The 15,133-nt window shown below is 39.8% G+C and overlaps 2 protein-coding genes across 5 annotated transcripts in view; both read right to left on the reverse strand.

Moving 5' to 3' along the window:
* LOC307168033 (snake venom 5'-nucleotidase-like) overlaps positions 1–15,133 on the reverse strand; it is a 475,297-nt gene that overhangs the window by 113,982 nt on the left and 346,182 nt on the right. The gene's annotated exons all lie outside the window — the stretch shown is intronic.
* The window catches only part of ankrd6b (ankyrin repeat domain 6b), a 45,332-nt gene that overhangs the window by 13,065 nt on the left and 17,134 nt on the right, over positions 1–15,133 (reverse strand). For all 3 annotated transcript variants that reach the window (XM_079887541.1, XM_079887540.1, XM_079887539.1), the window contains 7 exons: positions 15,000–15,098; positions 10,234–10,332; positions 8,955–9,053; positions 5,920–6,018; positions 5,707–5,805; positions 3,978–4,076; positions 1,304–1,381 (listed from right to left, as the gene is read on the reverse strand). In XM_079887541.1, the coding sequence (XP_079743667.1) occupies positions 1,304–1,381; positions 3,978–4,076; positions 5,707–5,805; positions 5,920–6,018; positions 8,955–9,053; positions 10,234–10,332; positions 15,000–15,098 (672 nt within the window). The remainder of the gene's footprint in view (positions 1–1,303; positions 1,382–3,977; positions 4,077–5,706; positions 5,806–5,919; positions 6,019–8,954; positions 9,054–10,233; positions 10,333–14,999; positions 15,099–15,133) is intronic.

The following is a 15,133-nucleotide window of genomic DNA, read 5'->3' on the forward strand; positions in this document are numbered from 1 at the left end:
GCGATACATCCATATGAAGACGTTGTTCTGCAGGTTCGTCGTCTTCATTTTCATCTCGCTCCGGCTCCGACTCTGGCTCGAACATGTAAGGCTGGCTGGACAAGTCTTCCGTTGTTGACATTTTGTTAATAACGTGTGAATAAAAAGTTTCTGTGCCGCTAGATAATCGTATCTCTGCTATCAAACTACAAAAATGGCCGAACGGGGTGGAGTTGAACCGAGTGTCACCTCTGCATCCTGGAGAGGGGGCGGGGTATGACGTGTCTCAATTGCATTTAAAGAGACCGCACCAAAACGAGTTGCTCTCAGACGCACATCAGAAAAGGGGTAGAAAAGGGACCTGTGGAGCTATAATAATGAGGAATTCAGACCCAAGCATTGCAGTTCCGCTTTATATAGACTACAAATGTATGATTTATATGTAAAAAGGAACGATTTAAAAGCATGATATGTCTCCTTTAAATGTTTTATTCTGTTGTCATCTGTTGTCATTGTGTTGCGGTTGGTCAATGTGGTTTTTGTCCCGCCCTCCTCCACTGTGATTGGACAGCTAGGTAAAAAGTGATGGCGATGAGCGCTGCGTTTTACCCAAAGGTGAACATTTTTCAACTCTCGGCATCCAGAAAAAAACAGAAAGCACTGTTCTATGCTTTCAGTGGCATTTCTAAATATGCAGCGCTCCCATTGAAAACAATTGAGAAAGAAAAAATTACACTGGCCTCAGGTGAGTAAATGATGTGTAAATAGTGAGTAAAGGATGACAGAACTTTCACATTTGGATGAACTTACCCTTTAAAGTGTTAAACCAATTCTGATGTATTCATCTGTACATATTTGGCACTGATCTGATATTTGTTCATCTGACCTACAACTAAACACTTGTGTCTATGTGTCCTCGAAGTTCAAAAATATTTGTGTTGTTCTGCATCAGGGTAAATCTGGAGTGAAATCATCCTTTGGCTCGTGTAACATTAGTGAATTAGTGATGCATGAAGGATGTGCATGAAGCTGAGGAAGAGCAATTCATTTTGAATTAAATCCTAAAACGTCCCACTTGAAACTTGATGAATAATAGATAATAAATCAAGAATAAATAAATAATTGAAAAATAGAATTTGAATGTTGTTGTTCTTTTGTTTTTCTGTTGAGCATATAATGAAAATGTAAGAGATATATTTTTCTTGTCATATCAGTGGCTCTTGAGTGTGTGTGTGTGTGTGTGTGTGTGTGTGTGTGTGTGTGTGTGTGTGTGTGTGTGTGTGTGTGTGTGTGTGTGTGTGTGTGTGTGTGTGTGTTTTCTCACCTGTGGGGCTTTGGTGAGCAGCAGAGCCACTTCAGGATTATTATTTTCACGAGCCTGATCGAGGGCCGTCTCTCCTGTCTTCAAAACAGACACACAGCTACAAATCATGCACATATTCACACAGTTAAATGTGTCATTTCTGCTGCATGCCAACCTAGAGAACCATGTTCATTAAAGTCCCCCTCTAGTCAATCATTTTATCCCTTAAAACTCATCTTTGATCTCCACAATTACATATTTAAAAGTTTTGTCCTTGAAAAAAAAAAAATCTTCATGCCTTAAAATTCCTTGCCTCATTTAGTATTCGCGGGTCTATGAATATGCAAATGAGCCCCGCCTCCACTCACTCACTCAGCTCAGAGATCCACTGGTTGACGATCACACGTTGATCTGATTGGTTACAAGGTAGTTTGTGACGTCAGAAACACCAGCGATTTCAAAGCGTGTTTTTGAGACTGTCTTTGGTTCACTGCAGTTTTAAGGAGAAAATACTCAGCAATGCTGTCGACTTATGAATTTACACATGATTTGTATTAAAGCATATTAAAAACACCACATAGACATAGAAACAACATTAAAAGCTGGATTTTCACCACAGGGGGACTTTAAGACATGGTTTACAATAACTGTGGACAGTGCCGATACACGGCCACAGTGTGTGTGTGTGTGTGTGTGTGTGTGCCTTTTTCAGAAACGCAAAGATATGAACGTAATTTTAAATGCATTTCAAGTGTATCAACCCCCCTTATATTTATTGTAAGAGCGAGCGAGGCATTGGCTTCCAGTTATTTTACCTGTACAAAAATAGTCTGTTATGCAGCTTAATATTGCAAACTGGTATTTGTTATCTAAACGTTGGTCTTAGAAGTGTGGATGTTCATTAACAGTATTTCACTGCAAAGGTATCTCCGACTTCTTTTTACTTCTGAAATGAAAAAGCACGTCACCATGAGTATATCGGGGCATTGAACCACGCTCGTTCTCTTGTGTGTTACGTGTGCATGAGTGCGAGCATGAGCAGTAAGGTACTGGCTGCAGTACAAGTTTTTAATGTTGTTTATATGTCCATGTGGTGTTTTTAATATGCTTTAATACAAACCATGTGTAAATTCATAAGTCAACACCATTGCTGAGTGTTTTCTCCTTAAAACTGCAGTGAACCAAAGACAGTCTCAAAAACACGCTTTGAAATCGCTGGTGTTTCTGACGTCACAAACTACCTTCTATCCAATCAGGGCTGCGTTCTCCGAAACTACCTTAACGCTACGTCGTTCTTAAGTTGTACCTTAAGAAGTACCTTATCGTTAATACGTGGTTTCCGAAACCTTCTTAGTTAAGTATACCTTCTGTAAGTCATACGTTCGTAAGGTTGGTCTGGAGCGCTCTTAGCTATACCTTATCGCTGCTGACGGTTCATACCGCTAGTGGCCACCACTACGCAAAAAGCTTTTTTACATCGCAGTTTAATTACACATAGACAATTTTATATGAACATTTAATATAAAATCTGATTTAGTATTAAAATTACATTTTTACTTTAAAATTTTACACATAAAATACTTAAGTTGTTATAGCCTACACCCAGTGTATGGAAGTGTTTTCATTAATAAAGTTTCCATACACTAATGGTTGTTAGCTTTTTTAATTACTATCCTAAGGCACATCAGCTGGCGAACCATTTGACAGAAAAGGCTTAGGAGTCTATATAAAGAAAGATGAGTTTACACAAACTTTATAGCTATGGCAGCAAGACAGCGAGTACTTGTTTTAAATCAAAGACGGCGCCGTCCGCGGAGCCAGTTAGTGTATGTCAACTACATGGCTGGTGGATAATCAGCATACGTTGTGGAGAACATTAACACACTTATGGCCGTAAGGGTTTGGGATTGCACACTTGCTAAATTATAAACACATACTCATATTTATTTCTGCATGTACATATTTCAATAAGCCCCGATAAATGCAGTTTGTACTATTTCTAAAACGCTTCTTTATAAAGAACATTGTTTTCTCAATACTTTACCTATACCGCTGTGAAGGAAAGAGCGCACAATCGATCAGAGGCATCGATATCAACCTATTCAGCGCCTCCACCATGGACAGCGCCTGCTAAGGTCGAACTTAAGAAGGTTTACCTTAACCAACATCCTAAGGTATAGTTCGGAGAACACACATAGGAAAGGTATACCTGTAGTTAAGGTGTACCTTTTGAGTCTTCGTAGCGCGCTAAGAGACAACGTTATCGGAGAACGCAGCCCAGATCAACGTGTGATCGTCAACGAGTGGATCTCTGAGCTGAGTGAGTGAGTGGAGGCGGGGCTCATTTGCATATTCATAGAACCCCGCATAATAAATGAGGCAAGGATGTAGAGTTACATTCAAGCTATTTTAAGACGAAGATGAAGAATTTTTTTCAAGAAAATACGTTTGTCATTTTGGTGATCAAAGATGAGTTTTAAGGGGTACAATTATTGACTACAGGAGGACTTTAACTTGCTCAGTAAGATTCAGCTAAGATGCAACGCCTACTTGTGTTGCGTTATGAATTTCGCTCAGACACATTATGTGAAACTGTCTCAGTGTATCATATCGAGAAGCATTTGAGTTCAAGCACTTGTGTAGAGTGCATTTCAGGGCTTCACTAAGCTCATGAAATATTTCTAAAGATGCTCACATTGTTTTTGACGCGGCTGTCGGCCCCGGCCTCCAGTAACATGCGTACAGTCTTCCTGTGGTTCAGAGCCGCTGCAATGTGTAACGCGGAGTCCCCTGCCTGGACATCAGAGTCATGTGGTCATAACTACAGCTTACACAAGATCAGTATATGATGCTGTTTGGGTCATGCTGTGTCAACATAACCAGAGGTCCCCAGGTTAAAAGTTTGATTTTGATCTTATTTTTCTTCTGGAAAATACATAAATGTAGACGAATACCAAAGTATTAATGCCATGGATTAATATTTCCAGAGTAATCCACTAGTTTGTAGAGGGGGGGGGGGTCAAAATAACAACATTTTTACACCTTCAGGGGTGTAAAAATGACTTTCGAAAGATGGCAGCATCATTATTTTAGTTTTTACACAGAGATTGGTGGGTCTATTAGTAAAATAAGTTGACTTTAGCAATCTTTGTTGCATTATATGTCAACAGTGACAGATACAAAATTGGAAAAAGCAGTTTTGGCATTTTATTTTTTCAAAGTTAGCATGCCTGTAACTCAAAGTATTTTTAGTTATCTTTTTAGTATCCATTTAGAAGTTTGTTCTTAACTAATGTTTTTTTTTTTTTGGAACATTCTTATTTGGTTGTTGACAAAAAAGTGCTTTTTCCCATTTTTGAACTGTCAACTGGCATATACTGCAACAAAGATTGCAGTTACACTTTATTTCACAGTATGTGTGCTTACAGTGTAGTTCCCCTAGAATATAAGGTAACTACATGGGTTAAAGGGATAGTTCCCGCGAGCGCATCCTGGTGTGTGACGTGTGCGCAGACTGGTGCATAGAGATATACACTAGATGTCGCCTTGGCTACGGCAGTTCATTGGAACGAATGTCTTTAAGGCTACATCTAGTGTATATATATCTATGCACCAGTCTGCGTACACGTCACACAGCAGGATGCGCCCGCGCCCTCAGATCACTTGGACGTGGTTGTGTTATAAGAGGTAAAAACTATATAAATACTGTTCGTTTTCTCACACAAACCGCTCGTTTCGTGTCTTAGGCCATCAGTGTGTACTTACGATGGGGAATTGTTTTAATTTGGACTCTGTGCATGCTCTTTGAGACCGTGACCATAGACCTGCATGATATGACTGTCAGACAAGAACGGTTTGACCTAAAAATATCAAAATTGAAACTACTGCGGAAAAAAAGACACCTACATCTTGGATGCCCTTCAGGTAAGCTAAAACATACCAAAATTTAATTTCAAAGTGAACTATCCCTTTAAGGTGAGGTTTTGGGGTAGATTCAGGGTTTTAATTGCTATAATAAGTACATACACAAGTGTGTGGATGCGGAACAGGACTGTAAAATAAAGTGCCATCAAGATTGCTTAAGTCAACAGATTTTACTAATAGACCAACCAATCTCTGTGTGAAAATAAAATAAAAATGACATCTTTCTAAAGTCATTTTACCTCGTCCTGTTATTTAGCTCCAATATCAGGTAAAAATGATCAGTTTGATCCCCATTTACAAATTAGTGGATTACTCAGTAAATACACTCTACATCTATGGCATTAATATTTTGGCTTTCATCACTATTTAAGTTTGTCTTCAGAAAAAATATTTTAGCCAGGGAAGTTTTAAAGTTAGTTTGACCCGACACAGAATGACTGGTTTAAAACAGTTTTAGAAGGAGTGTAGCCCGTCAGAAGCAGCCGTCACTCCTCACTCACGTGGTTTCGCTCAGTAACCGAGCAGATGGCACCCAGGAGCGCTCGGATCACACTCACATGGTTATACCGGGCAGACACATGCAGACACGTGTCCCCTACCTGAGGATACAAGGCCACTGAATATCACTGGAATAGCGGTTCAATAATAACCAACACACAGATGAAGAGCAGAGAGAGCCGTGTGGATGTATTGGAGAGAGAGAGATTACTCACGCTGTTCTTGCTGTCGGGCCGAGAGCCGCCCAGGAGCAGGACCTTCGAGCTCTGAGCGTGACCGTTCTGACACGCCAGATGAAGAGCCGTGTTCCCTGCCTGAGAGACATCACATCACGTCATCCAGAACACCGAATTATACTGACGGGAATTATTGGATATACTAGCGTCCTAGTTAAAAAACTGGACATGAACACCCTCTCAAGTCAACATTTGAAAGCGATGAGCTCGTAATCACGACTTCAGAAGTGGGAAGTAGGACATTTCCGATAACGCATGAATCTCAATCTCAGTTTATTTATAAAGCACAATTAAAAACAACCACAGCTGACCAATGTGCTGTACAATTGTAACGGTCACCAGCTGGAGTGCTCTTGAGAGCCAGCAGAGGGCACTCCACACCAGACTATTATCACTCCCTCACAAACTACATTTCCCACAACTCACTGCCCGGACTCATCATCACTGATTGCTTTCACCTGTGTCTCATTACCCTGTTAGTCTCAGCCTATTTATACCATGTTCACTCATTCACTCACTGTGAAGTTTTGTATGTTGTTGCACTGCATTTCCGAGCGTTTTCCCCATAGATATCCATATAAGACTAGATGTCTTACGGCGGAGTCTCGAACGGCATCACCGGCGGCCATCTTGTCACAGGCAAGCTTTCTGGCGGGCTCTGTGGTACCTGATGTAAGGTGAGTGATCAGCACGAACACAAATACTCTTATCTCGCTGAAATCTTGACGGATTTACAAACGGTTTGGTTTCTTACAAACGTTATTAACGTGGCTATAATTCCGAATGCTTGAAGTTCATGGTTATAATTATTCATATGTATGCAGTGTCATAACTACATCTCTGACGTTTATAACAAACCAAACCGTTTGAAAATCGGTAGAAAATTGAGCAAGTTATGTTTATTTGAAAAGTACATGCAGCATTAAAACACAATGTTACGAGTGAGCGAGCTGCCTGTGGCAAGATGGCCGCCACGTGCGGACGTCGACCTCCATTGGCCAGCAGCGCGCACGAGACATCTAGCCTTTATTATATGATATCTATGGTTTTCCCTGGTTTCATGTCTCTTGGTTTTTGGATTTTTTGCCTGTTCCATGGATTACTCTTTTGCCTCTGACCCCTGCCTGTTTTCTTTTGACCTGTTTTCTTTTGACCTATTGCCTGTATATTGGATTACTTGTCTGGATTGCCCCTTAATTAAAGCTGCATTTGGATCTCAACCTTCGTGTCTCGGAGCAGTTCGTAACAACAATGTTCTAAAAACTCAAACAATGAATAAAAATAAGACAACAAGGGGCATCACAAGTTATAGGCTACTGTTAGAGACACGTTTTTAAATTTAAAAATATGTAATGCTGGTGTCGATCTGATATGAATCGGTAAACTGTTGAAAAGTTTAGGTGTGGCTGTGGATGAAGGCAGCATTACTGGATCCAGATGCTGTCCTGAATGCTGATTGGTCAAGAGCGCTATAAAAAAAAAACTCTTATTTACGAAAAATAAGATGATGATGATGTGCTCAGATAAATCATTCATAATAAATATTGCAGTATTCCATAAAAAAAAAAACAGTTTTCCATTTTGATCCATTTCATTGTGACTTTTAGAATCAAGAAAACTAGAGTGTAATCGATTCTGTTGATTCTAAAAACCAGGGATCGGATCGATTCCAGAAAATTCTAAATGCATTTGCTAAGCAAAACAGAAAATACTTTAAAATGGCAGAGATATATAGAACCAATATAATGTTCTCTCAACAACAGCCTCTTATATTCAAAAAGTCAAAAGATGTTCACTTAGAAACAATCCCAACTTCCCAATTTTTGCTGCAATTGTCACTTCCACAGAGGAAAGCATGGAGTATTAAATATTCATCTTAAATGTACAGGCCTGATCTTCTGATGGAAGGATGCCACTTTATGAATGAATAAAATAATCATAACCTAATAAACACTGACATACACATTCATTTATTTAAACGATGTATTGAGTGTTTTATTATAGCAATAAGGCACTTGAGGCTGTATAACGTGAGCCATAACTAGTCATGACTGAAGGGGTTGCAGAGAGCATGAGACTGAAACTATGAAACGTTCATAAGCCTCCAAACAACATCATCATGTGTGCAATGCATCTACCATTGTAGTGACATCACCCAAACACAAGATCAGTCGGAAACAACCAAACTAGCACTACCATTTGTTTGATTACCGTAATCATATACATTTGAATACATGATTATACGGTTACACATGAATTTTGAACCATTCCCCGTTCTTGTCTTAGGATAGCTTTGATGAACTACTTTAAAGGGTTAGTACACCTAATAATGAAAATTCTGTCAGTAATTACTTGAATAGTGGAATAAAGTCTTTTTTTTTTTTTTTTTTTTTTAGCGCACAAAAAGTATTCTCGGCGCTTAATAAACTTAAGATCGAGCCACTGGAGTCACTTGGACTATATTAACAATCTCTTTAATAACTTTTCTGGGCCAGCAAGTTTCAATCCCTTAGAAGCCTATGGAGGAGTGAGACAACTCTCAGATTTAATCAAAAATATCTTAATTTTAGGGCTGTCAAACGATTAATCGCGATTAATCGCATCCAAAATAAAAGTTTGTGTTTACATAATATATGTGTGTGTATGGAGTATAATTATTTTCTATATATAAATACACACACATGCATATATATTTAAGAAAAATGTGTTAATTATATATAAAATATTTATATATAATATAAATTATATATAATATAAATATATATACACAGTATATACATGCAAATATTTCTTAAATATATACATGCATGTGTGTGTATTTATATATAGAAAATAATTATACACCGAAGATGAACGAAGGTCTTACGGGGTTGGAACAACATGAGAGTGAGTAATTACTGACAGAATTTTCATTTTTGGGTGAACTAACCCTTTAAACCACTTCAAATGTTGAGTACTGTACTATATGGACATAACTGAGTGTTGGCTGTTCTTGCTGTGGCAGCAGACGTTACCTTGTTCTTGGCGTGAACGTTGGCTCCGGCCTTCACCAGCAGTTTGACCGACTGACTGAAGCCGTGCCACGCGGCCTCGTGAAGAGCAGTGTTCCCATCCTGAGGAAACACAGATACTTCACATTCGCCATTTTAAACACACACACACCAGCCACAGGCATACTTGTTCAACTGCTCGTTAATGCAAATATCTTCTCAGCCAATCATTTGGAAGCAACTCATAGTTGTCTATTCTTATTAATATTATTTGTGTTCCTTGTTTTCTTACTATTTCCTTGTACATGTTGTACTTGACAATAAAAGCTGATTCTGATTCTGAGGAGATTCAATGTGGAGCAAAGTCTCTGAGGAATGCCACCTTGCTGAATCTGTGCCATGAAGAATTAAGGCAGTTCTGAAGGCAATAGAGGGTTCAACCCAGCACTAGCAGGGTGTACCTAATAAAGTGGCCAGTGAGTGTGTATATATATGTATTACGGTAATGTATATATACTGTATATATTATATACAATAATACATATATACACACTCACTGGCCACTTTATTAGGTACACCCTGCTAGTGCCTTCATATATATATGAAGAGTTCGGATGCAAAAGCCTCTATGTGCCATCTGAAATTTTCTTCTAGAATGATCATTTTTATCAAGATTGTATATTTAAGTTCAGTAATTTCACTTAAATGGCAATGCAAATGACCTATTAATTGTCATTTAAGTGAAATTACTTGACTTAAATATACAAGCTTTATAAAAATGATCATTTTAGAAGAAAATTTCAGATAGCACTTAGAGGCTTTTGCATCTGAACTCTTCACATATATATATATATATATATATATATATATATATATATATATATATATATATATATATATATATATATATATATATATATATATAGATATATAGATATATATATATATATATATATAGATATATATAGAAAGGCACCAAATGATGTCACTTCCACAATTTTAAGGAATTTGAAGAAAAAAAATTGTTGTGTAGGTTCAAGCACAAGATGTGGGGCATTTTGTCAGTTGTCCCAGGCTGATTTCCTACATAACTGTGATAGCTTCATATCTCTCATGTCACTCCTGTTCTCCTTCTCACATAATTAAAGTATTTACACTCAAATCAATATTCCAGTTATTTGACCAGATTACTGTACATTATTCTTTACATATTGACATATGTGAAGTGAAAGTAATGGAAACAGCAATGCAACTCCTGCTATAGTAAGTGTTTTTCCAGCATATGAGAATGAGATGTGTGTACCTTGTCTTGTCTATCTAGTGCACATCCCTCCTGGACGAGCGCCGAGATGACGTCAGTGTTCCCCACCACAGCGGCTCTGTGCACGGCTGTCTGGTCACCCTGAGGGAGAGCGACACGTCCAACATCAGTCAACAATTTTTATCAAGCTTGTATGTTTATGTTCAGTTATTTCACTTTAATGGCAATGAAAATTACCTATTAATTGTCATTTAAGTGAAATTACTGAACCTAAAAATACGAGCTTGATAAAAATGATCATTCTAGAAGAAAATTTCAGATGGCACTTAGAGGCTTTTGCATCTGAACTCTTCATATATATGTGTATGCTATATAAATTTTGTTTGCTGTGGTGCTATAGATTCAATAGAAGTGCAGCAAACACAGTTTAAGATCAACATTTCTCTGTTTTCAGTTTTCTGTAGAGGATCTTCTGTGAAATCAGGATTCTTTCTCTGGAGCAGAAAGCAAAACAAACTACAAAAAAAAAACAAAACAAATGGCATGGTTGCCAAAACACAGATAAGGTCCATGAAAACAAATGTCAGTTTGTATTGTGGAACATCATCTGTCCAAAATATGAATGAAATATCCTGAAACTATAAACGTGCTGTGCTGTTCCTCATCTGTCTTCAGACCTCAGTATAATGCATGAGTTATGGTGCTTTTATGCTTTTCCTCTAAACATCTGCTTTTGTGCAGCACAGAAGAAAGTCACGGGGGTTTGGAGGGAAACTGGCGTATAAATTATTCTTTTAAATGTACATAGACATTTACGACTCTTCAGTTGCACTATATGATGTTTCAAAAACCCGATTACTAGTTTAGTGGGTTTTTATTTTTAATGTAGTCATTCAGACAAAAGTGGCCCAAATCAGTTTTCTTCTTAACAGCGTGAACAGCACACAGTACATGGACTCTGATCTTATGTGTTATAAAGTCTTTTTTTTTTTTTTTTACCTCAGAATAGTTTATATCGCACAATTCTGACTTTATAACACGCAATTCTGACTTTATATCTCCCAATTGCATGTTATAAAGTCAGAATTGCGAGATATAAAGTCAGAATTACGTGATATAAAGTCACAATTGCGAGAAAAAAAGTCGCAATTATCTTTTAAAATGTTTTATTCTGTGGCGGAAACAAGCTTCCCTACGGATCAGACCTCAGCATGCTGAGTTTAACACGGATGAAAGCAAGGCTGTGAGGGATAGACTTACAGTCTTTACAATGGCACACAATGGATACAAATACTAGAGCATGTCATGTTCACAACTCACTAATTATTTTATGGAGTCTTTGTCTACTGATTTTTTTTTCCTTCAGAAAGAGGTTTCGTTGGCTGAACAACAGTACAATCCACTGAACACTTTACTCATTCCTGTCAGGAAATGAATTATGGTGAAAGATGATCTATACAAGCAAAAGTTGAGGAGTCAGATTAATATTATTTGATAGTTTTGTTCTTTTTTTCATTCTCATCCTTATCGCCAGCGCACAAATTCGCAGGCGTCCGTGGCATATCACCGTATAAATGAAAACTTAAATACTGATTTCCGATGACAGTGTGTTCTTCTGTGTAAGCGGGGCAGTTTAGGACCGGGATCAGTTTAGGACCGGGATCAGTTTAGGACCGGGATCAGGTCAGGACCGGGATCAGTTCAGGACCGGGATCAGTTCAGGACCGGGATCAGTTCAGGACCGGGATCAGTTTAGGACCGGGATCAGTTTAGGACCGGGATCAGGTCAGGACCGGGATCAGTTCAGGACCGGGACCAGTTCAGGACCGGGATCAGGTCAGGACCGGGATCAGTTCAGGACCGGGATCAGTTCAGGACCGGGATCAGGTCAGGACCGGGATCAGGTCAGGACCAGTTCAGGACCTGGATCGGGATCAGTTCAGGACCGGGACCAGTTCAGGACCTGGATCGGGATCAGTTCAGGACCGGGATCAGTTCAGGACCGGGATCAGTTCAGGACCGGGATCAGGTCAGGACCGGGATCAGGTCAGGACCACTTCAGGACCTGGACCAGTTCAGGACCTGGATCAGTTCAGGACCTGGATCAGTTCAGGACCTGGATCGGGATCAGTTCAGGACCGGGATCAGTTTAGGACCGGGATCAGGTCAGGACCGGGATCAGGTCAGGACCGGGATCAGGTCAGGACCGGGATCAGTTCAGGACCGGGATCAGTTCAGGACCGGGACCAGTTCAGGACCGGGATCAGGTCAGGACCGGGATCAGGTCAGGACCGGGATCAGGTCAGGCAGTTTAGGACCGGGATCAGTTTAGGACCGGGATCAGTTTAGCACCGGGATCAGGTCAGGACCGGGAGCAGGTCAGGACCGGGAGCAGTTCAGGACCGGGATCAGGTCAGGACCGGGATCAGGTCAGGACCGGGATCAGTTTAGGACCGGGAGCAGTTCAGGACCGGGATCAGGTCAGGACCGGGATCAGGTCAGGACCGGGATCAGGTCAGGCAGTTTAGGACCGGGATCAGTTTAGGACCGGGATCAGTTTAGCACCGGGATCAGGTCAGGACCGGGAGCAGGTCAGGACCGGGAGCAGTTCAGGACCGGGATCAGGTCAGGACCGGGATCAGGTCAGGACCGGGATCAGTTTAGGACCGGGAGCAGTTCAGGACCGGGGTCAGTTTAGCACCGGGATCAGGTCAGGACCGGGAGCAGTTCAGGACCGGGATCAGGTCACACGTGTGAATGTGAACAGCCAGATCAGTAAGGTAATCAGTGTGAACATAGCAGTGTTATTTATCAGTGAGATACTATTATAGCTTTTATTAATATTTTGAATTCATTTTTATATTTTTAATTTTGAATTTCAATTTTAAACTTTTAGTAGTTTTATTGTGTTTTTGTCATTTTTATTTGTCTATTTATTATTTTAATCATTTTTATCTCAGAACATAAAGTTGAAAATGTGAAATATTGCTGAAATAAAACAAGTTAATATTTTATTTCAAGCATAATATATATATATATATATATATACACACACTCACCTAAAGGATTATTAGGAACACCTGTTCAATTTCTCATTAATGCAATTATCTAATCAACCAATCACATGGCAGTTGCTTCAATGCATTTAGGGGTGTGGTCCTGGTCAAGACAATCTCCTGAACTCCAAACTGAATGTCAGAATGGGAAAGAAAGGTGATTTAAGCAATTTTGAGCGTGGCATGGTTGTTGGTGCCAGACGGGCCGGTCTGAGTATTTCACAATCTGCTCAGTTACTGGGATTTTCACGCACAACCATTTCTAGGGTTTACAAAGAATGGTGTGAAAAGGGAAAAACATCCAGTATGCGGCAGTCCTGTGGGCGAAAATGCCTTGTTGATGCTAGAGGTCAGAGGAGAATGGGCCGACTGATTCAAGCTGATAGAAGAGCAACTTTGACTGAAATAACCACTCGTTACAACCGAGGTATGCAGCAAAGCATTTGTGAAGCCACAACACGCACAACCTTGAGGCGGATGGGCTACAACAGCAGAAGACCCCACCGGGTACCACTCATCTCCACTACAAATAGGAAAAGAGGCTACAATTTGCACAAGCTCACTAAAATTGGACAGTTGAAGACTGGAAAAATGTTGCCTGGTCTGATGAGTCTCGATTTCTGTTGAGACATTCAGATGGTAGAGTCAGAATTTGGCATAAACAGAATGAGAACATGGATCCATCATGCCTTGTTACCACTGTGCAGGCTGGTGGTGGTGGTGTAATGGTGTGGGGGATGTTTTCTTGGCACACTTTAGGCCCCTTAGTGCCAATTGGGCATCGTTTAAATGCCACGGCCTACCTGAGCATTGTTTCTGACCATGTCCATCCCTTTATGACCACCATGTACCCATCCTCTGATGGCTACTTCCAGCAGGATAATGCACCATGTCACAAAGCTCGAATCATTTCAAATTGGTTTCTTGAACATGACAATGAGTTCACTGTACTAAAATGGCCCCCACAGTCACCAGATCTCAACCCAATAGAGCATCTTTGGGATGTGGTGGAACGGGAGCTTCGTGCCCTGGATGTGCATCCCACAAATCTCCATCAACTGCAAGATGCTATCCTATCAATATGGGCCAACATTTCTAAAGAATGCTTTCAGCACCTTGTTGAATCAATGCCACGTAGAATTAAGGCAGTTCTGAAGGCGAAAGGGGGTCAAACACAGTATTAGTATGGTGTTCCTAATAATCCTTTAGGTGAGTGTGTGTGTGTGTATATATATATATATATAAAACATTTTTTATTAAAATAAAACATCTTTTACATTTTTGTTAACTATAATATCCCTGGAACATAGCCATAGTTAAGTCTTTTTTTATTGTATAGAAAGTTTAGACTTCAACGGTGACTTTGCCCAATGAAAATGTCCAGAAAGCCCAGCGGCGCCACTGGTCATCAATGATGTGTTCGTTTTTACAAGTAAGTAAGTAAAATTTATTTATACAGCGCCTTTCACAGACTAGGTCACAAAGCGCTTTACAATAACATAATACAATAAAACATAATAAAGAACAGACTAAAGAAATAAAATAAAACTTTATTGATAAAATTATCAATATATAAAAGGACAGAGATTACCCAAAAGCTAACCTGAACAAATGAGTCTTCACTTGTCCCCTAAAACTGTCCACATTCTCAGCGAACCTAATACTGGTTGGCATAGTCTGGGTGCCATAGCGGAGAGAGAAGAGAGAGTTCGAGAGTTCAGAAGAGAAATGCTGCAAACGTTTTCTACTCACATCATCTTGAATATCCAGGTCACATCCGGCCGCCAGCAGAATCCTCACGACAGCAATGTGGCCTTTATAGGCAGCCAGATGCAGAGGTGTTCTGCCATTCTGCAAGAAAACACACACACACACACACACAATCA

This window comes from Squalius cephalus (assembly GCF_949319135.1).
Source record: "Squalius cephalus genome assembly, chromosome: 12".
Classification (NCBI taxonomy): Eukaryota; Metazoa; Chordata; class Actinopteri; order Cypriniformes; family Leuciscidae; genus Squalius; species Squalius cephalus.